Raw genomic sequence first — 24015 nt, forward strand, 5'->3', positions numbered from 1 at the left:
TGCAAACATAACCTGATCATAGTAGAGTACATTTCCCATTTTAATAGGCAGATGCACAAAACTCAGGCATTGTTCAGTGCAGCGCTGGAAAAATACAGCTAAACAGCGCTGCCACAAATTTAGGCACAATGTCAGCACTGAGCATTTGGGAGCTGTTTCGAGTTATGTGGGAGAGTTGTACCTGGGCATGCGCTCAAGAGTGTACAATTCAGAGAAAAGCTCTGACTTGTCAAACTTGGTGGTCCAGTGGACCCCAGATTCCAAAGACGCGAGGGCCTGGTGGTCTGAACTGGCATTAGGTTTTCTGCGTTAGGGGCGCCCTTCTTAAGGGCACTGTTCTCCGAGCATCGTGGGAAATGCCTGATGACCTCATTTAAATATTTTTAATGCTAGTGGCAGTATCGTTTGGCGTGCTTGTTGTTCGCTGCGGTAGGGGCCTCTAAGCATGTTTTTGGGAGCAAATATGGGCACTAGTCCAATGCTGATTGCTTCTAGCGCCTGCATTTACTTCTGAGCACTGGGGCCTAAGTTAGCAAGCTTACAAAGGGTGATTTGAGTGCTTACCTTGCTACCTATTTTCTTTGAAGATCTTGAAAGAAAGTAGGATGTCTGAGGGCACTACGTGGTATACTGGATTTTTGCAGTGACTCAGCAGTGCACCATTCCAGTTCATTTTGTTTCACAGTTGGAAGAGGCTGACTTGTCCTTTTCAGATTTAATCAAAGTTAATTGACAGTGTAGCAAGGGCAGTTGTCTGGGTGGAGTCTCTGCATGTGCTACCATTGCTAGGTCATCTGTGTAAGCAAATATGCATGTGAATTGATTAGACTGTAAAGTTGCAAACCGTACGAGGAGAGACTTGCTGACCTGAACATGTATACCTTGGAGGAAAGAGAAACAGGGGTGATATGAGACAGACGTTCAAATATTTGAAAGGTATTAATCTGCAAACTAATCTTTTCCGGAGACGGGAAGGCGGTAGAACTAGAGGACATGAATTGAGGTTGAAGGGGGGAAGACTCAGGACTAATGTCAGGAAGTATTTTTTCACGGAGAGGGTGGTGGATATGTGGAATGCCCTCCCGCGGGAGGCAATGGAGATGAAAACGGTAGCGGAATTCAAACATGCGTGGGATAAACACAAAGGAATCCTGTTTAGAAGGAATGGTTCCGTGGAATCTTAGCGGAGATTGGGTGGTGACTCCGGTAATTGGAAACAAAACGAGAGCTGGGCAGACTTCTACGGTCTACGCCCTGATTGTGACTGAATAGATAGGAATGGGCTGGAGTGTAAATTTTAAGGGGCTTCAATGTTAGCTTCAGAACTTAGAACAAGAACAGTACTGGGCAGACTTCTACGGTCTGTGCCCTGAGAAAGGCAAGGACAAATCAAACTCGGGTATACATATAAAGTATCACATACCATATAAAATGAGTTTATCTTGTTGGGCAGACTGGATGGACCGTACAGGTCTTTATCTGCCGCCTTTTACTATGTTACTATGAGTGAGCAAAGTGCACTTGTACAGTGGTTTCTCCTTCATTTACAGATTCATTGTTTGGTATATATGGGATTTGTGTTAATGGTTGAATGGTGTACTGTTTTGTGTTTATGGGAAGATTGTGTGCTATATGTGAAACTGGGTGTCAGGGAGTATATGTATTTGGGAAATATCTCTGACTTTGATATGGACTGTGGGAGGAGAGTTGGATGTGTGTGTGGGAGGGAGGTAGAAGTATGTATATTGGAAGTAGAGAGGATACATGGATGGTGGAATATGTTCATGTGCAAACACATGTGTAGATGGACGGACTGACTCTCAGGTGCTTTCTTGAGAAGCATATCTTAAAAAGAGCAGTGGCAGTAGATTTCTTATACTAAACCATTCCTGTTTAGATTCCAATAATAACATGAGTAGCCATACTGGGCAGACCAATGGTCCATCTAGCCCAGTATCCTGCTTCCAACAGTGGCCAGTCCAGGTCATAAGTACCTTTCAGAAATAATAGCAACATTCCATGCTACCAATCTCAGGGCAAGCAGTGGCTTCTGCCATGTCCGTCTCAATAGCAGGCTATAGAATATTTCTCCAGGAACTTGTCCAAACCTTTTTAAAACCCAGATACGCTAACAGCTGTTACCACATCTTCCGTCAATGAGTTTGAGCTTAACTATTCTTTGAGTGCAAAATATTTCCTCCTATTTGTTTTAAAAGTATTTCCATGTAATTTCATTGCGTGTCCCCTTGTCTTTGTACTTTTTGAGAGAGAAGAAAAATTGATTCACTTTTACCCGTTCTACTCCACTCAGGATTTTGTAGACTTCAATTGTATCCTCCCTCAGCTGTCTTTTTTTCCAAGCTGAAGAGCCCATAACCTCTTTAGCATTTCCTCAGATGAGAGGAGCTTCATCCCCTTTATCATTTTGGTCACTTTTTTTAACCTTTTTTTAATTCCACTTTATCTTATGAAATTGCATGAGTACTTGGATATTTTTCAAGCAATCAGCTGCACTAGGTCAGATTGAGTACTTTTCCTATAAATTAAAGACATCTTGTTCAGGGATGGATGATTTTTCTAAAATGGGTGAAAGGTGGTTCAGGATGAGATACTCAGGTTGTAAAGGTGATAAGAAAATTGGCAGAGGATTCCTACTGTGCTTGTTCACAGAGAAAGTGAAGCCATTACCCAGAATAGCTGTTTGCTGAAAACAGCAATGTACCAGTAGAAATCTCTGATATCTCTCCTCTGAGCTGTCCAGCCTTTTACTGGTACTGAACACATTCATTCTTTCTAATCCCCAAGATATCAAATTAAATGAGCTGGCTACCTGGATATAGTTGCAAAAAGTTCCATGATCCAAGAATGCACAACTGCAGGATTTCTGGAATCGGGTGGAAAAGATACAAAATATTCATTATGACATTTCAGTCCAGCTGGGTTTCTCCTGTCAACTCATAAGTGAGATATCTCTGCTTAGCCAAGAGAATTTAGATTACTTACACTATTCTCCCAAGGCAAGCTTCTGCAGCTCTTTGGTATCTGTCATTTAGAGAGACCCCAACTTTTTTTTCTAGTATAGGCATACATAGAAAAGGGCAATACCATTTCAGTGTTTAAAGTATGGATCTAATTGTAACTTTAATAAGAAATCACAAGGACCTAAAGAGGCTAATTTTCAAAGCACTTAGACTTACAACATTACATAGGCTACTATGCAACTTTGTAAGTCTATGTGCTTTGAAAATGCACACCTAAATTTAATAAGCTTGTTCTTTGGTTACCTTGGCCAGATCTTCTTGGAAAACTCTGGAAGAGCTCTTCCTCTGACCAGTAGCACAAGTCCCATGATCCATCAAGTATTGTGTTCTACTACTAATGAAAACTATTGCAGCTAATTGGTGTCAATTTACTTTTACTGAGCTGCAAATAACATATGAATTATAGTTGAATTCAGGCCACCAAAATTAGAGAAACCCATCAAACACTGCAATATGAAAAAATAGAATAGGGTAAAGGAGAGGGATGTAAAGAGTTGCTGAAAGTTCAAAGGTACATAGCAATTTGTGTTAAATGCTAAAGTGGTGTGGTAGCTGATTTAGTCCACTTTTAAAGATAATACAGTGGTGTGAAAGTCTGGCATCACCTTTGCGATAATAACTATCATGTCTCACCAGCTTTCTGCCCAAATGTAAGGTGGAAAATATTGCATATCATATGCCATTTTATTCAGAATTCAAGTTTGCATCAGTTGTATGTAGTGTTTGACATTTTTCGGCACCTGTAATGGTTTTTATCCCACCCATTGGTGTTCCATTAGGAGCTTCTAAATTTGATGCATTTTCGGATCGAAATGAACCAACGGCATTGAGAGTTTTCTGACCAATGAATATGCTTTAGTTTTTAGCCAATCATTGAGGAGATTAAAACAGTTATAAAGGCGCGTAAAACCTTGATTTTTATACACTTGCTGGCTAGCCTTGAAGCAGTGTCGCGATGAAGGCACAATTCAAGTTTCTGTCTCAAGAAGACTGAATTTGTGTGGCATTGTTGCATGGGGAAGGCTATTCCAGTCATCAAATTGCAAAAAAAAAGTTGGCTGTAACCAGAGTACAGTCAGTATGATCCTGCTAAACTGAAAGAGACTTGCAGCACAAAGGTCAGACCCAGAAAGACAACTGAAAGAGAAGATCGTGTGCTGATATGGACATCTCTTGGAAACCACAAGATAACGTCACCACAGCTATTACGAGACTGGAAAGAAAAATATCCAGTTGATGGATGCACTTCAACTGTAAGAAGGCGATGTCTAGAAGTTGGCTTAAGAGGATGCAAATCAAGGAAAAAGCCACTGTTGACCACTGACCAGAGACGGAAGCGAATGGACTGGGCTAAGAAATATTGTAAGTGGAGCAAAGAGGACTTGGAAAAGGTGCTCTTCAGTGGTGAAAGCACTTTCTGTGTGCTAGGAGACCATGAAAGGACCTATGTGAGGAGATATCCAGGAGAAGAGTTTAAGCCAGAGTGTCTCTGTCAGTGAAGCATCCAGTGAAAGTGATGATTGGGAGACTTCATGTTTTGGATGGAATGGTGAGTGCACGAAAATACATTGAAATTCTTGAAAAATGCATGCTGCCTTTAGCTCGAGAGTTGTTTTTTTGGAGTCTACATGTTCCAGGACGACAATGCACCATGTCATTGTTCAAAGACAGTCAACAAATGGAAGAAAAGGAAACGGGTAAGGAACTTGGAATGGCCGGCACAATCTCCAGATCTCAATCTCATTGAAAACCTGTGGTACTGTATAAAATCTCATTGGAAATATCAGAGACAGCCCAGGACCAAACAAGAACTTATTGAGTCACTCATTGCTGCCTGGAATCGAATTATTACTGTAGAACAGCTGCTGAAACTGGTTCACTCCATGCCGGAGAGATGAAGACTTGTTAGAAAGAGCAGAGGCTGGCCAATAAAGTATTAAAGTTGAGAAATTGTTTCAAACAGCCCTTTTCAGCCCAACAGAATTAATTAAATAATAAAAAAGTAAAAATAAATTTGTTACTCTTAACACTTGATCTTGTGATATACATAATACACTTAGCATTATGCTATACATGACTCAAAAAATAGGATAGATGGCGCTAAATAAAAAATTTCAGTGCTAAGTACATGCAACATTGAATTTACAACTTATGAAAATATATGAATTTGTTTTCATTAACTCATAGCAGAAAGAGAAATAAATTAAAACATTTTCTGAACAGGTGACGCAAGACTTTCACACCACTGTAAATAGAAATAAAATATAGAAAAAAATAAGACGGTACCTTTTTAATTAGACTAATGTAATACATTTTTTTATTAGCTTTCAAAGATAACTCTTCAGTTCAGAATTGAGCATGTGTTAAAATACCCAGAGAAAACCTATTGCAGTACAAAGAAAAGAAAACCACAGAGAGAATCTTGCCTTGTAGTGACGTTTAATCCCCCTTGTAGTGATGTACAATCCAGAGTGGGAAAAACTGAGAAGAATCATAAGATCTACAGCCAGTACTAAAAGACATTTTCCCAGTTCCACCATTGCTGGCCTTCCGACAGCACCCTAATTTGAAACAAATAAATGAAAAACAAGCTCCCAGTAGAAGCTCAAAAGAAGAGAATGGTGCACGTCTCTGCAATATACCAAGCTGCAAACTGTGCCAACACATTTTACAGGATCCTTCACATGCTCATCTTTTAATGAGGTATATGTCATTCAGTGCAAAAAGTGTGAAGAAGGGTGCTATATTGGCGCTAAAGATGAATCAATTTACATAGACATCATATTAAACATCACAATGCCTACCAGGATGTCAGCTCTTTGAGACAGCACTTTATAATCCAGGAACTTAAGATCCTAATCAAAATTATGAAATATTTTGACACCTGCCAGACAGGACTTAATAAAGATCTAGTGCCCAGATGACCAGAAGCAAATGCGGATGCTAAGAGGCCATTAGCGGCAGATTAGCATCCGTGTTTGCCTGCACCCCAGGATCAGAGCCAGCAAGTGCAAACGAGGGTCTCCCACATTCCTCCCTCATGATCAGCGGGCAGCACGCCAAACATGGGCGCTGCTCCTGCTAAAAACCCTCTGAGCTGGCATTAGGGTTTGGAGAAATGGAGGAGACCAAGAGGTCCGGGGACCTGTCAAACCTAAATCCACACTAAAAAAGACCTTGTGATCCAATGGGACTGCTAGCCTACACCTCTTACACTAACAAAACCCTGGTGGTCCAGTGGGACTGCTAGCCCCCCACCCCCTGACAAAAGATCCCCTGACATGATGACCCTGCCCCCCTGACAGACCTCCCTGGTGGTTTAGCGCCCCCTTACCCAACCCCCCCCCCCCCACTCCCCTAAAGAAGAAAGGGCTGGAGGTCTTGAGCCCCAACCTGGTAGTCTAGCGGCCCCGACCCCCCTCCCCTGTACCTTTGTTTAAACAATTTTTATTGAACATACAGTAAAATAATACAACTATTAACTTTTGTCAGATGTTCATTTTCCTATTACATAATCTCCCTCGTCCTCTTTTGCGAAGCCAAAGCCTTACAATCGACATTCAATACTGGGCAAGACCAATATCCAGCACTAGGACAACAACTCAGTTAGGTCAACGATTCATCGAAGACATGGATAAGGAAGTCTAGTCTCCAGACGGTCCCCAGATAATATTATGAGTCCTAGTGTTTGGACTAAACTTATGAATCCTTCCAAGATAAATATTGATAAACCTTTCATTCCCATACAAAGTTTTTCGTCCCGATAGATTCCATCTCCCCAATGGCTCCTTTATACTTTCCCTTAACATGTCTTCCTTCCCCACCCTCCCATCCCCCCCTTTTTCTCCGCTCATGTCTGATCCAAGCTAACCAATTCCTAGCCATTACAGTGCGTTAAGGACCAAACTTCTCCCCCTATGGGTCAGAGAATCTATATATGTGCCCCAAAGTTTTAAAAAAGCAAGTTTCCGTTTGGGCCCACGTTTAGCTTCTTTTGCTTTCCACATCATCAACTGATGAATTAAGTTTCGCTAGTGCCAATATTCTGGCCCCGTATCAGATGTCCAATATTGCAAGATACATTTTTTTGCCAGCAAAGTAAGTTTACGAAATAGGAATGTCCCTTGAGGTGTCCCTGCCCCGACTGATCCTGGCAAATTCAACAACAACTGCTTGGGTGTTCCCACTATCCTGTACCCTAATAATGTTGACAAGTAGTTATTTTCCCCCAGAACGCTTTAATTTTCCTACATCCCCAGAAACCATGATAAAATGTATTTTCCGCAGTCCCACAGCGCCTGCACAACAACGTCTGTGCCCCTCCAAACTTCGCTGGTTGTACTTGAGTCATATAGGCTCGATGTATGAAATGAAAGGCACATTCCCTATATTGCGCACCACTAATCACTTTTGCAATTCCCTTCAACTGCTTATTAATATCCCATGTCGTTAGACTAATTCCTAAATCTTTTTCACAACGCTCTTTCAATTGCGTCAGATTCTTGGGGTCTCCCACAGTGCCCTATGTAACCCAGAAATAGATGGGTTTGTCACAGAAATTTTTTCAAAAAAGTATTTCGCCTTAGCTCCCAAGTTCTGCGCAAGCCTCTCCTTATTCAGTGATTGAATAAAATGTTGCAATTGTCAAAATGCAAATATGTCTCCCCACTGTGTATTATTAGTGCCTAGCAATTGTTCCCGGGTTTTAATCCCCCCATTTTGGTTCAAGACATCTCCTAAAGAGGCCAATCCTCGTTCTTCCCAGCATCGAAATACCGGGTCCCCCGTACCATGATGAGGGAACAGCACTTCTTCCAGCACCACCTCCAAAATGGTGGCTCCCTGCCCAATCAATCCTGGACTTCCAGCCCTATCTTTTGTTGGGGGTGACGATCGGTTGGGGTAAGGGGGGCGCTAGACCACCAGGGGAGGTGTCTTCCATGGGGGGGATTATTGGGCCAGGGAGGGGATTATCGGGCCAGGCTGGTGGGGGTCTGCTGGGGTGGGGGTGGGTTTTGTGGGTCCAGTGGACCTCCAGCTCCTTGGAATGTTTGACAGATCTGGGCTTTTTTTTTTTTCTTTTTCTTTTTTTTGATAGCCTGGACCTGTCAAACAGCTTCTGCAGTAGGATTGTGCCTTGGGCAAATGCCCAAGCACAATTCTCCTGCTGAAGTACCCCTATGATCAGAGCTAATAGCATTCCTAAATTTGATTGCTATTAGCTCTGATCATAGGGGCTTTAATGCCCCGCGCTGTTCCGACACTAATTTTAGAGCGTTGTTTGGAACAGTGCGGGCTTCTGATCATCTGCACCTATGTTTTCTATCCCATTATAAACCATTAAATTATACTGCTTTGTTACTGTCTTATCCACCCATCCATCTTTCCCTGTCTCTCACCCACCAAGCTCTCCCTGTTTCTCACCCACCCCACCCTCTCCCTGTGAGACTGTGGTCATTGGAATGGTTTTGTGTTTCACTTATATTCTGATATTTGTCAACATCTGATCTGAAGAAGGGTTACCTTCAAAAGCTAATAAAAAAAATATTGTTAGTCCAATAAAAAAGGCATCATATGTTTTGTTTTATTTCTTTTTATTACTGTTAAATGCTATAAACCAGGAGTCTCCAACAGTGTAAAATGGATGTGGGCAAACTGTGGCCCAGAGTGGTGAGTCATGTCGCTGCTGTGCTATGGTAAGTGCATTCTGACCAGAAACAGTGCAGCTGTTGTTCCTTAAATCTCAAAGGTTTCTATATCCTGCTGTAAGAGCTGCATCCTGTTACTATCAAATCCTTAGATCTGAGGATCCAAGATGGCGCTATGACCGGACGCACCTGAGTTAGCTGCTGAGGTTCGCTGTAGTTTTTCTGCTGTTTTCGCTGCTCCTGTGTCCTCATCGATGGGGAAACGGAGGGGGAAAGTTAGGGAGCATTCCTCGGCTCCTGGGACGCCCTTGGCGCTGCGGCAGACGACTCTGCAATTTCCAACGCAGCATCCGGGACCTCGGGGAACTTCGACCCCTTCTGCTGCTCTCGACGCATCGGCGTCGATTGAGAGCGCTAACGGGGCTTCTCTGAGCCCTGTAGAGCGAATTGCCCCGCCTCAACCCGGAAGGGAATCGCCGATAGCCCAAGCAGGGAAGGAAAATGAAAGTGTTCAACCTAACCCGCTCGAGGGAAGGACTGCGGCGATAGAAAATGACCCCCAACTGAAAGAAACACTTTTTCAATCAGCTTCACAGGTACTTCCTTTGGAAATTGTTTCTAAATTATCTGAAGTTGGTGCTCAAATTCAATCCCCTCCTGGAATTTCTGGCGTGACTAGACCAGCAATTGTGATATTAGAGTCACTATGGGATATGGTACATAACATTCAAATCTCCATGCAACCTACATTGAAAGCAAATACTGATAATATAAAAATTATTTCTGAAGCTGCGTTACTCCAAGCACAGGTATCAGCGCAGCAGGCCCTGAAAGTGGAAAATTTGAATATTAAATTACAAGAAATGGAAACTTTAGAAACTGCTTTGGTTAAGGACAATGTTTTTCTTCATAAACGAACAGAATACTTGGAGAATCAGATTCGGAGACTTAATCTTAGGTTCCTAAATTTTCCTAGGTCTCCTTTGATTTCATCTGTTGAAATGATTAAGAAATATATGGTGGACATACTTGGAATGGATAAAGATTCATTGCCTCCCATTACACGGGCCTATTACATCTGGAGCCCACAGGGGGGAGATGGAAATCTCCCAATGGTGGGGGATGGAATGAATTTAACTTCATTCCTCGAGAGTTCACTAGAGATTATTACCCAGAGGACTACTATGCTTGTTACTTTTGTCTTGGAACCTGATCGCAATGCAATATTAAGACTTTCCTTAAGACATTTAGATAACTTGTTTATGGGTTCAAAGGTTCGTGTTTTTCCTGACCTCTCAAGGCCCACACAAGCTAGGCGCAAGGCCTTTTTGGAACAGCGTCCTAGAGCGTTGGCATTGGGAATAAACTTTGTATTACGATTTCCTTGTATATGTAACTTTATGCTTGAGGGCAAACAGTTTCAATTTGTTGATCCTAAACAGTTAAAAGAATTTCTAGATGCTAGAGTAGATATAAATGTGGTGTGCCCCCCATAAAATGCAGGCTGGGATCAGTAATCCCGGGGTAGCAACTGGTAGGGATTTTCTTTACTTATTTTTTTTTTATTATATTTCTTGATTCTTGGAACCAAATGTTTCTTTATTTGTGGACGAAAGGCTTTAAATGTAATTTCTTGTTTTATTTTTCTTTGTTGTTAAATGCCTATTGCATATTCATGATTTTGTTGTGAAATAATGATTTATACCAATAAATAAAAAAAAATAAAAAAAAAAATCCTTAGATCTATTTATGAGTATGTGAAATCTCATGATTTTAATTTTACTCCGTGTATAACCATGTATAGTGTTATTTATATAGTCTTATTCTGATAGTTTAGAGTTCATTTTAATTAGTTTACACAATCTTAACTATTGTATTTTCTATTATGCATTTAGAACATAAGTATATCAATTCTGCAGCCACTGTTTGTTGTGAGGACTATAAAAAACTTCATTGCATAGTGACATACTGTGAATACTGCCAAGAAGAGAAGACTCTGCATGAAACAGTGAAATTCTCTGGTGTAAAAAAGCCTTTCTGTAGTGAAGGTTTGTGCCTGTTTATTTTTCTGATATATATATATATACATACATATAATCCTGTTAATAATTTAACTGAAGATGCATTGTTTCTTCTTAACTGAAGATGAATTGTTTCTACCTAGAATATATTGATCACACAATACAATTCCTATATTTGATAATGTAGCTTTCTTATTGAAAGCAGGAATACTTGTAATCACATTGAGTATTTGAACTGTTCAAAGGCTTATTTAAGTTTGGAAAGACTTTAAAAAGTAGATAATTACAAATGCAGTAAAACTTCAGCTTTGATACCGCTTGTGCTCATATTGATATAGGGCTTTCTCCATTGATAAGTGGGATGGATTGGTCACACAAGTGTATGATGTCATTCAGTACCATTAATATGGAATAACTCTGTTGAGCTCAGAGCCTAGACAAATGTTATGGGTATGCATGTATGTCACTGCGTATCATGCTTTGTAGAAACATTTGCGTTATCTTTTTTCTGCTCTCCAATAGCTCTTACCCCTGTGGTGTTAATGAAAAAAAAAAAAAAAACATAAAGGAAAAGAAAATATAAGATACTAGTAAAAAAGGCCCTTTTCCGAAACCAATGAAACGGGCGCTAGCATGTGGTTTTTTGTGTGTGTGTGTGTATGTGTCACAGAGTTATTTTGTGTGAGTGTGTGAGGGTGCGGTGTGTGTGCAGGTTGTTGATGTGTGTCTTGTTTTGTTTTTTTGCTTGGGGGTTGGGGGATATGCTGTGTTTTCTTTTTTTTTCGTGTGCGGCCCTGTTGGCTGCCCGTACGGGGTTTTTTCGCCCTTTTTGTGTTTTATTTGGTGCCATCGCGTCTTTTATTTCGCTGCTGTGCTTTTTCCGTTGTTGTCATCGAAGATTGCCAGCGGCTTCAAGAAGTGCACTCGGTGCAGCCAGGCAATCTTAGCCACTGAACCACACGCTTTGTGTATTCAGTGTCTTGGGGCGGGTCATCGCCCCGACGTTTGTACTTTGTGTTGTGGCCTTAAAAAGCGGACACAAGCGTCGAGATTAGCTCAGTGGGGAGCGCCTGTTCCAAGCTTCGCCCGGCCCTTCGGGGGCGGTGTCAATGTCAGCACCGGAGAGTGCATCGTCGTCGGGAGCGCAGGTAATGGCTGTCCAGGGACCATCTCACGCTGGCAGCAGTGGGCCTCGAGTGGGTCTCCACCTGCCTCGAAGGCCTCTGCGTTGCAGGGCCATTGGGACCGACCCCGAGGAGACGTTTGGATTCCACGTCTTCCTTGTCGGTACCGGGGGGGGGGGGGGGGTACCGAGACCGTGCTTCGAGCGAACGTGAAAAAGTACCGTCATCGGTCACCCTCCCGTCACAGTACCGAGAGCTCCTGGATGCCAAAGGATTCGGCACCTGTGAAGCGTCGACGCCGGAAGGATCGCTCACTCTCCATACAGGAGGTGTCGAAGCGCACTTCTCCGGAACAGCCCGGTAACGCCTCCTTGCCCTAGACAGATTCTGGCTCCGTCTCCTGCACCGACCCCACAGCCTTACCTGACAGTCTAGATGAGCGCCTCCATGCCATTCTTCCAGGGATCCTGGAAAGGCTGCTGCGACCGTCTGTTCCGGTACTGGTGGTGCTTGCGCCGCCGGTACCGTTGAGAGATGTGGCGGCTGGCTCCCCAGCCTGTGGTGAGGCCTTCACATTGGTACCGCCTGCCACCCAAGTGGATTCCCCGTTGACGTCTGTGGAGGGAGCTTCATTGTTGTTGGCCACGGGAGTCCACTTCTTCACACCTGTCATCGAGGACATCGCTCCTCAGCGTCGAGACGGGCCCCGGCTTCAGACTGCAGTCAGCGAACTCGTGTCTGATACCGAGGGAGAGGCCTCATGGGAGGCAGAGGAAGACCTAAGAGATTACGCGGATGAGGAGTTCTGTGGTCTGCCTTCTGATCCTACTCCTTCGCCAGAGAGAAAGCTTTCTTCTCCCACAGAGTTTGTATTTCTCTTCCTTTGTCTGGGAAATGTCTGAGGCCATTTCCCTTCCCAGTGGCACTGAGGATGAGCCAGGGCTGAGATGTTCGAGGTCCTGGACTATCCTTCACCACCTAAGGAGTCATCCACTGTTCCCCTACATAGTGTCCTTAAGCAGACATTGATGGCGAACTGGGTAAAACCACTAACTAATCCCACCATTCCCAAGAAAGCTGAGTCCCAGTATCGGATTCACGGGGACCCGGAGTTGATGAAGACCCAATTGCCTCATGACTCTGCGGTTGTGGATTCCGCTCTCAAGAGAGCTTGGAGTTCTAGGGATTACACCTCGGTGCCCCCGGGGCGGGAGTCTAGAACTCTGGACTCTTTTGGGTGGAAGGCCTATCATTCCTCTATGCTTGTTGCCAAGATTCAGTCGTACCAGCTCTACACGAGCATCCATATGCGGAATAATGTGAGGCAACTGGCGGACTTGGTCGATAAGCTCCCTTCCGAGCAGGCCAAGCCTTTTCAGGAGGTGGTCAGGCAGCTGAAGGCATGTCGTAAATTTCTGTCCAGGGGTGCTTATGACACTTTTGATGTTACGTCTAGGGCCGCTGCTCAGGGTATAGTGATGAGCAGACTCTCATGGCTGCATTCCTCTGACCTGGAGAATTGAGTCCAGCAGCGGATTGCCGACACTCCTTGCCAGGGGGATAACATTTTTGGCAAGAAGGTCGAGCAGATGGTAGAACAGCTCCATCAGCGGGAAACCGCACTCAACAACTCTTCCACCCGGACGCCTTCAGCATCTACCTCTTCAGGTATACGTTTTTTACGGGGGTCGGAAGAATGCTCCCTACGCTTATAAGCGCAGGTTCAATCTCCTTCCGCCAGCCTGCTCAGGCTAAGCCCCAGCGCGCTCGTTCACGTCAAAAGGATGCGCCTCCAACAGGCCCCTGCAGCTCCCCAGCAAAAGCAAGGGATGGGCTTTTGACTGGCTCCGGACGAGCATAGCTGACATAAAAGTGTCTGTGCCGGACGATCTACCGGTCGGAGGGAGGTTGACATTTTTTCACCAACGGTGGCCTCTTGTAACCTCCGATCAGTGGGTTCTCCAAATAGTCCAGCTAGGATACTTCCTCCATTGGATGTCCAAACCTCCAAATTGTCCACCGGGAGCTCAGTCCTTCAGCTTCCAGCAGAGGCAGATTCTTGCAGAGGAACTCTCCGCCCTTCTCAGCGCCAATGCGGTCGAGCCCGTTCCACCGTGGCAAGAAGGGATGGGGTTCTATTCCAGGTACTTTCTTGTGCAAAAGAAAACGGGGGGAGGGATGCGTCTCATCCTAGACCTAAGGACCCTGAACAAATATCTGATTTGAGAAAAATTCAGGATGGTTTCCCTGGGCACCCTTCTTCCCATGATTCACTATGCTCTCTGGACTTGAAGGATGCTTATACGCCAATTCCGATACTGCCAGCTCACAGGCACTATGTTTGATTCCGTCTGGGGACACAGCACTTTCAGTACTGTGTACTGCCCTTTGGGCTCACCTTCACCTCGGGTGTTTATCATATGCTTGGCGGTAGTGGCAGCGTCTCTACGCAAGCTGGGAGTGCATGTCTTCCCTTATCTCGATGATTGGCTGGTAAAGAGCACTTCAGAGACAGGAGCTCAGCAGTCCATGCAGATGTCTATTCAACTCCTGGAGCTACTCGGGTTTGTTATAAACTACCCAAAGTCCCTTCTTCTTCCAGCTCAACAACTAGAATTCATAGGAGCTCTACTGGACTCAAAGACGGTTCAGGCCTACCTCCCCGTCGCGAGAGCAGACAATCTTCTGTCCCTCGTTTCCTGGGTCAGAGCGTCTCAGCAGATCACAGCTTGGCAGATGTTGAGACTCCTGGGCCATATGGCCTCCACAGTTCATGTGACTCCCATGGCCCGTCTCCACATGAGATCAGCTCAATGGACCCTAGCTTCCCAGTGGTATCAAGCTGCGGGGGATCTGGAGGATGTTATCCAGCTGTCCACGGTGTTTCTTAATTCCCTCTATTGGTGGACAGTTCAATCCAATTTGACCTTGAGAAGTCCCTTTCAAATTCCTCAGCCTCAAAAGGTGCTGAAGACGGATGCATCTTTTCTTGGGTGGGGAGCTCATGTCGATGGTCTCCACACTCAGAGTTTGGTCCCTCCAGGAAACCAGTCTTTAGATCAGCCTCCTGGAGTTGCGAGCGGTCTGGAACGCGCTAAAGACTTTCAGAGATCGGCTGTCCAATCAAATTACTCAAATTCAGACAGGTTGCCATGTACTACATCAACAAGCATGTGGGCACCGGATCTCACCCCCTGTGTCAGGAAGCCGTTCAGATGTGGCTTTGGGGTCGCCGGTACGGCATGTTTCTCCAAGCCACCTATCTGGCAGATTTCAACAATAGTCTGGCCGACAGGTTGAGCAGGATAATGCAACCTCACAAGTGGTCTCTCTACTCGAAAGTAATGCATGAGATCTTCCAAGCGTGGGGCACCCGCTTGGTGGATCTGTTCGCCACTTGACTCAATCACAAGGTCCCTCAGTTCTGTTCCACGCTTCAGGCCCATGGCAGGCTAGCGTCGGATGCCTTTCTCCTACATTGGGGCAAGGGCCTCCTGTATGCATATCCTCCCATTCCTTTGGTGGGGAAGACTTTGCTGAAACTCAAGCAGGATCGTGGAACCATGATTCTGATCGCTTCCTTCTGGCCGCGTCAGATTTGGTTCCCACTTCTTCTGGAGTTGTCCTCCGAAGAACCGTGGAGATTGGAGTGTTTCCAACCCTCATTACGCAGAACGAGGGGGCACTTCTACATCCCAACCTCCAGTCCCTGGCTCTCACGACCTGGATGTTGAGAGTGTAGACTTTGCCTCCTTGGGTCTTTCAGAGGTTGTCTTGCTTGCTTCCAGGAAAGATTCCACTAAAAAAAGTTACTCTTTTATATGGAGGAGGTTTGCCATCTGGTGTGATAGCAAGGCCCTAGACCCTTGCTCTTGTCCTACACAGACCCTGCTTGAATACCTTCTGCACTTGTCTGAGTCTGGTCTTAAGACCAACTCTGTAAGAGTTCATCTTAGTGCAATTAGTGCTTATCATTACCGTGTGGAGGGTAAGCCTATCTCTGGACAACCTTTAGTCATTCACTTTATGAGAGGTTTGCTTTTGTCAGAGCCCCCTGTCAGACCTCCTACAGTGTCATAGGATCTCAATGTCGTTCTCACCCAGCTGATGAAAGCTCCTTTTGAGCCACTGAATTCCAGCCATCTGAAGTACTTGACCTGGAAGGTCATTTTCTTGGTGGCTGTTACTTCAGCTCGTAGAGTCAGTGAGCTCCAAGCCTTGGTAGCCCATGCTCCATATACTAAATTTCATCATAACAGAGCAGTTCTCCTCACTCACCCTAAGTTCTTGACCAAGGTGCTGTCGGACTTCCATCTGAACCAGTCAATTGTCTTGCCAACATTTTTCCCCATCCTCATACCCACCCTGCTGAGCGTCAGTTGCACACATTAGACCGCAAAAGAGCATTGGCCTTCTATCTGGAGCAGACAAGCCCATTCAGACAGTCCGCTCAAATGTTTGTTTCTTTTGATCCCAACAGAAGGGGAGTTGCTGTCGCGAAACATACCTTTTCAAATTGGCTAGCAGATTGCGTATCCTTCACTTACGCCCAAGCTGGGCTGACTCTTGAGGGTCATGTCACGGCTCATAGTGTTCGAGCCATGGCAACGTCAGTGGCTCACTTGAAGTCAAGCCACTATTGAAGAGATTTGCAAGGCTGCAATGTGGTCTTCAGTCCACACATTTACATCGCACTACTGTCTTTAGCAGGATACCCAACGCGAGAGTCGGTTTGGGCAGTCGGTGCTCCAGAATCTGTTTGGGGTTTAGAATCCAACTCCACCTCCCTAGGCCCATTTTTATTCTGTTCCAGGCTGCACTCTCAGTTAGATGTTCTGGTTCATAGGTCAATTCTTGTTATGTCCTCACCGTTGCGAGGCCCAATTGACCTTTCTTTGTTGTTTTTGAGTGAGCGTGGGGGCTAGGGATACCCCATCAGTGAGAACAAGCACACTGTTTGTCCTTGGAGAAAGCGAGAAATACATACCTGTAGCAGGTATTCTTTGAGGACAGCAGGCTGATTGTTCTCACCAACTCGCCTGCCTCCCCTTTGGAGTTCTGTTTCCTTGTCCTGCTTTGTAAGTTGACTGAGGGGCACGTTCGCGCGACGGGCGGGAAGACGGCCGCGCATGCGCGGTGCGCGCACTAGGGCTCTAGCAAGCTCTGTTGCTAGGAAGAATTCCAGACCTGGGGCTGCCGTCGGACGTCAACCCATCAGTGAGAACAATCAGCCTGCAGTCCTCGGAGAATACCTGCTACAGGTATGTATCTCTCGCTATATAGTAATCACATATATAAAAGCATGTATATAAAAGCAAAAGGATCCCGGATACCATAACATAAGTCATTAAGAACACATGGTGAAAACATATATAAAAGATACAGTTAATGTTGATAACGTAATAAAGAATAAAAAATGTAACAAATATAATGAGAAATGCTGTATAAGTTGGACACCTACCTAAAATAAGGTCTTCATACACAAATGCCCTACTAGTCGCTAATTGTGGCTGTAATACAAAAATAAAAATGAGCATATGAACCTAAAAGAGATCAATAAAAGGGTAGAAACAAACTAGATAAGACACTTACTAAATGGAGTAGGATCTGAGACAAAACAGAAAAAAAAAAAAACAGCATCGGCTTACTCAGAGATACAAACTATAAAATGAGAATAGCAACAAAAATGAGATAAGCACAGGGTTGGCAATGAACAGCCCAAAGCTAAAGACAATGAAAGACAGCGACTTACCACACTCTTCAATCTCTCTGGAAAAGAACTGAACCAGATGTTGATGTAATTTAAAGCAAATGTAGAAGTCAAAGGTCAAAAGTGGAACCACCACATAGGATCAAAAGATACATTGAAATCAACAGTTTCATTGCTGGTAGCTCATATTCATAGTACAACAAAAGAAATATAGATAAAATAACGATGAGCTCATTTGTATAACGTTAAAGAATGGATAAAACTCGTAATTGTTGCAAAATCAAAAGGAAGCAAGGGAAAAAGAGTCCTAATACAAAAATAGTAAACATAAAAAACAAAAATGCAGTTATACCTGAAGTCAGTACAGGGGTACCTGGAGTGGAGGAAAGAGATTTGTGTATTTTCAGGAGAATATGTGGAGGGGCATAATCGAAAGGGACGTTCAAGTTTTGTTGAGGACGTATTCGCTAAACATCCCGATGGAGGGGCGGGGAAACCCGTATTATCGAAACAAGAAGGATGTTCATCTTTCGTTTCGATAATACAGTTGGGAACACCTAAATCCTGAAATTTTGATAGTTCCTAAACTTGGTTGTTTCTGATTTTTGGCAATAATGGAAACCAAAGACGCTCATCTCAGAGATGACCAAATGCAAGTCCTTTGGTCGTGGGAGGAGCCAGCATTTCTAGTGCACTGGTCCCTCTGACATGCCAGGATACCAACTGGGCACCCTAGAGGGCACTGCAGTGGACTTCATAAAATGCTCCCAGGAACATAGCTCCCTTACCTTGTGTGCTGAGCCCCCCAACCCCCCCCCCCCCCCTAAAACCACTACCAACAACTGTACACCACTACCATAGTCTTTACAGGTGAAGGGGACACCTAGATGTGGGTACAGTGGGTTTGTGGTGGGTTTTGGAGGGCTCGCTGTTTTCTCCACAAACATAACGTAGGTGGGGGATGGATATGGGTCCGCCTGCCTGAAGTACACTACACCCACTAAAGCTGCTCCAGGGACCTGCATACTGCTGTGATGGACTCAAGTATGACATCTGAGGCTGGAAAAAAATATTTTGAAAGATATTTTTTGAGGGTGGGATGTGGTTAGTGACCTCTGGGGGAGTAAGGGGGGGTCATCCCTGATTCTGTCCGGTGGTTATCTGGTCATTTTGGCCACCTTTTTGTGCCCTGGTCGTAAGAAAAACATGACCAGGTAAAGTTGTCCAAGTGCTCGTCAGGGATGCCCTTTTTTTTTTTTCCATTATGGGTCGATGACGTCCATGTGTTAAGCACGCCCAGGTCCCGCCTTCACTATGCCTCCAATACGCCTCCTTGGACTTTTGCCATCCCTGCAACAGAAAGCAGTTGGGGACGTCCAAAATCGGCTTTCGATTATACCTATTTGGACGACCCTGGGAGAAGGACGTCCATCTTCCGATTTGTGTTAAAAGATGGGCATCCTCTTTCGAAAATGAGCCCGATAGTGTAAGAAGCACAGGTTCTTTTACTATCAAAAAATCATAGTAACATAGTAAATGGCGGCAGAAAAAGACCTGCATGGTCCATCCAGTCTGCCCTACAAGATAAACTCATATGTGCTACTTTTTGTGTATACCTTACCTTGATTTGTACCTGTCCTTTTCAGGGCACAGACCGTGTAAGTCTGCCCAGCACTATCCCCACCTCCCAACCACCAGCCCCACCTCCCACCACCGGCTCTGGCACAGACCGTATAAGTCTGCCCAGCACTATCCCCACCTCCCGCCACCGGCTCTGCCACCCAATCTCGGCTAAGCTCCTTAGGATCCATTCCTTCTGAACAGGATTCCTTTATGTTTATCCCACGCATGTTTGAATTCTGTTACCGTTTTCAATTCCACCACTTCCCGCGGGAGGGCATTCCAAGCATCCACTACTCTCTCTCCGTGAAAAAATACTTCTGACATTTTTCTTGAGTCTGCCCCCCTTCAATCTCATTTCATGTCCTCTCGTTCTACCGCCTTCGCACCTCCGGAAAAGGTTCATTTGCGGATTAATACTTTTCAAATATTTGAACGTCTGTATCATATCACCCCTGTTTCTCCTTTCTTCCAGAGTATACATGTTCAGGTCATCAAGTCTCTGCTCATAAGCCTTGTAACGCAAATCCCTTACCATTCTCGTAGCTTTTCTTTGCACTGCTTCAATTCTTTTTACATCCTTCGCAAGGTACGGCCTCCAAAACTGAACACAATACTCTAGGTGGGGCCTCACCAACGACTTGTACAGGGGCATCAACACCTCCTTTCTTCTGCTGGTCACACCTCTCTCTATACAGCCTAACAACCTTCTAGCTACGGCCACCGCCTTGTCACACTGTTTCGTCGCCTTCAGATCCTCAGATACTATCACCCCAAGATCCCTCTCCCCATCCGTACCTATCAGATTCTCCCCGCCTAACACATACGTCTCCCGAGGATTTCTATTCCCTAAGTGTATCACTTTGCATTTCTTCGCATTGAATTTTAATTGCCAAACCTTAGACCATTCTTCTAGCTTCCTCAGATCCTTTTTCATGTTTTCCACTCCTTCCCGGGTGTCCACTCTGTTACAGATCTTAGTATCATCCGCAAATAGGCAAACTTTACCTTCTAACCCTTCGGCAATGTCACTCACAAATATTTTGAATAGAATCGGTCCCAGCACCGATCCTTGAGGCACACCACTACTCACCTTTCCCTCCTCCAAGCGAATTCCATTCACCACCACCCTCTGGCTTCTGTCCGTCAACCAGTTCCTAATCCAGTTCACCACTTCGGGTCCTATCTTCAGCCCATCCAGTTTATTTAAGAGCCTCCTGTGGGGAACCGTGTCAAAAGCTTTGCTGAAATCTAAGTAGATTATGTCCATAGCTCGTCCCTGATTCAATTCTCCTGTCACCCAATCAAAGAACTCAATGAGATTCATTTGGCACGATTTCCCTTTGGTAAAACCATGTTGTCTCGGATCTTGCAACTTATTGGCTTCCAGGAAATTCACTATCCTTTCCTTCAGCATCGCTTCCATTACTTTTCCAATAATCGAAGTGAGGCTTACCGGCCTGTAGTTTCCAGCTTCTTCCCTATCATCACTCTTGTGAAGAGGGACCACCTCCGCCGTTCTCCAATCCCTCGGAACCTCTCCCGTCTGCAAGGATATATTAAACAAATCTTTAAGAGGACCCGCCAGAACCTCTCTGAGCTCCCTCAATATCCTCAAAATCAGCTTCCTTTTGAATAATGTATTGAGCTTCTAGGCCTAGTTGCACTAATGACTTAATTTCCTGCTTGAGCGCCCTTGTAGGATCCTCTCCAAGCACATGATAAAATGTTGTATCATCCAGTTGTCTGTTGACCTCTGCAATATAAAATTCTCTATCCATGACTACAAATGTTCCTCCTTTGTCAGCTGGTTTTAATAGCTACGTATTCTTCTCTATTCATATTGAAAATATCCTTTTCTTATCTTGCTTCTCTTGTTCCATTATCTCATTTAGCATTAAAGGATTGAATCAGATGATGTGCATTACTAGGTGGACGCCACTTACTGTTATTCCTAACTATGGATGAGTCTGTCACACTTTGAGTATTTTTAGAAAAAAAACTATGATCTTTAGTTTTCTAATGAACTTAAATAGCTCCACCCTTGTTTTAAAAGCATTGTATCTTGGAGTGGGGACAAAGGAAAGATCTTTGTTCAACACATTAGTTCTCTTTTGGAAATGTTATATACAGTATTTAGTACCCCCCCTTAGTTTCTTGTCTTGTATTGATATCCTCCTCTTCCTCCGCCACATCCTTGTCCCCTCCCTCTGTGGTACAAATAATCTCTCAAATCGCCTATGGAGCAATTGTCCGTAGTGGACTTTTTTCCAAAGCTGACCTAATTGAAAAACCTGTTTTTCTATATTAACACGTGGGGGTGTGGTATACAGGGAAGATGAAGGGTCAAACACTTCATCCTGATCTCTTCTAGGTCTCTTCCTTTCCCTTACCATACTGGGGCTACTTGGTAGTGTGCTCTATGTTAGTTTGAGTATCAAGATGTTTGTTATACCGTAGAAAACTGGAAATCCCTAGTCTCTCTATTATTCAGTCTACTGTAACTCTTCTTCCTTTGTTGCTTCTTTTTATGCCAAGGATACACATTATTATTTTTATAATCTTGATCATCACGACTAAATTTTTTCAAATTTCAACAACCTACAATCTCTTTCAAATTGTTCACTACTTCTCTTAAAATCTTCATATATCAAAACAAGTATTTTATTTTTAAAAAAGTTAATTCTTTATCTGATTCTTCCTTGACTTTCTGCTCTTTTTACAAGTTTTCACGGAGCATTTATTAAATATTGCTTCCCATTGTAGAATAAATGTACTGTCGTCATTAAATAGGGTTAATGGTTTGTTGACTCCTAGGGATCCTTTTATATGTACAGTATTCTAATAAAGATGAACCATGTAGTTCCACTCTTTTACATCTCTTACTTAGTTTGACTTCTTCCCAATGTTTGATATAGTCCTCTAGTGCTTCTGGTTCTTTAAAGAAGGGTCAGATGGTAGCATTCTCTTCAGTCTTCATTAAAACTCAGAACGTTCTTCCATGGTGAAAACGACATGATACCCGCCAAAGCAGGTTCAAGAATGCTGAACAAAGATGGTCCCAAAAAACAGGAAGCAAGACGATCCGCAAATTCCAACGAGGAGGCAAACAAAATAACAAATAGACAAAATTATAATTCCATGTATAAAAACATATATACAGATATGATAGCACATATAAAAGCAAAAGGAACCCGGATACCATAACATAAGTTATTAAGAACACATGGTGAAAACATATATGTAAAAGATACAACTACTGTTGATAACATGTAATAAAGAATAAAAAATGTAACATATAACGAGAAATGCTGTATAAGTTGGACGCCTACCTAAAATAAGGTCTTCATACACAATAAATGCCCTACTAGACGCCAATTGTGGCTATAATACAAAAAAGAAAACAAAAGAAAAAAAAATCATGTGTTCTTAATGACTTATATTATGGTATCTGGGTTCCTTTTGCTTTTATGTACATGCTTTTATATATGTGATCATTATATCTGTATATATGTTTTTATACATGTGATTATAATTTTGTCTATTTGTTATTTTAGAGCCCCTGACGCAGCCCTTTTGGGCGACACTGCCTGTGTCAGACACTTACTTTATAATAAAGTTTTATTTGTACTACTGACCTGCTTTGTTTGTCTCCACGTTAGTTTTTGCAGATCTGCCTTTTTTTCGGGACCGTCTTTGTGGAGCCATTGGTCCCCAGTCTCAGAGGACTACATGAGGCATCTGGTTTGGCAACAGTTAACTGGCTGCAGTCTGGAATGGTGGCTACAATCCAGCAATTTAACACGAGGCATTCCACTGTTGGTTCCAGACAGGACGGTTGTGATAACTGATACCAGTCTCTCGGAGTGGGAAGCACATTGTCTCTCCCATTACAGACAGGGGTTTCCATCCGCAACGGAGGCGCAGTGTTCCATTAGTCGGTTGGAGCTTCAAGCGGTCTTCAAGACACTTCTGGTTTTTCAGAACTTCTGGGGAAACCAGTGGGTTCTCTTGAGCAATATGACGGTTGCTTATATCCGCCAACAGTCTCTTGCAGCCCTTTGTTGGTGGAGGACGTAGACGTACTTCTACGGTGGGTGGAGACTCACCTACCGCGGTGATCTGCCACGCATATTGCAGGGGTGGAGAGTTTGCAGGCCGATTTTCTCAGCCACAACACTCTGGATCTGGGCGAAGGGGAGCTTTCTCCACTTGCTTTTCAGTTGATCGTTCAATGCTGAGAGACCCCTGCCTTGGGCTTGATGGCGATGAGCGTGAATGCCAAGGCTCTTCGGTTCTTCAGCAGAAGAAAAGAGTGTGGCGCCAAAGGACTGGATGCTGTCCTTTAGCCGTGGCCCGAACAGGTTCTTCTTTGTCCCCCCCCCCCCCCCCCCCCCCCACCCACCCACCCAGCCGCTGATCGGCAGGGTTCTACATCGGATTCAAACTCACCTTTAGCTGTGGCCCGAAGAGGCTTACACATAGGTTTGATGTGTCTTTGAAGCCTGGTGCTCCAAGCGGGCCATTTCACTGTTTCAGCCTTCGTTGCCACATATCTTAGCCATTCTGCAGTCTGGGATGCAGAAAGGTTTAGTTGCCAGTTCGCTACGGGTGCAGGTAGCTGTCCTACCTTGCTATCGTGGTCACATTGCTTGAGTTCCTCTTGCTTCTCATACTAGTGTGATGCATTTCCTTAACGCGTCTTAAGCCTTCGGTTATCCAGCTTTGTCCAAATTAGAGTCTTAATCTTGTTCTGCAGGTGCTTCAGGTGCATCCGTTTGAGCTGCTACACTCAAGTCACGGCGAAGGGTCTCGCCCTCCCCCGTTTAGACAGTGCTTTGCTACATCTCA

General features: G+C 44.2%; 1 protein-coding gene across 1 annotated transcript in view; it reads left to right on the forward strand.

Moving 5' to 3' along the window:
• Window positions 1–24015, forward strand: part of ZMYM2 (zinc finger MYM-type containing 2) — a 552630-nt gene that overhangs the window by 303436 nt on the left and 225179 nt on the right. The window contains exon 12 of the mRNA XM_030202393.1: window positions 10585–10737. Coding sequence (XP_030058253.1) covers window positions 10585–10737 — 153 coding nt within the window. The remainder of the gene's footprint in view (window positions 1–10584; window positions 10738–24015) is intronic.

Source organism: Microcaecilia unicolor, chromosome 4 (genome assembly GCF_901765095.1).
Source record: "Microcaecilia unicolor chromosome 4, aMicUni1.1, whole genome shotgun sequence".
In the NCBI taxonomy this organism is placed as follows: Eukaryota; Metazoa; Chordata; class Amphibia; order Gymnophiona; family Siphonopidae; genus Microcaecilia; species Microcaecilia unicolor.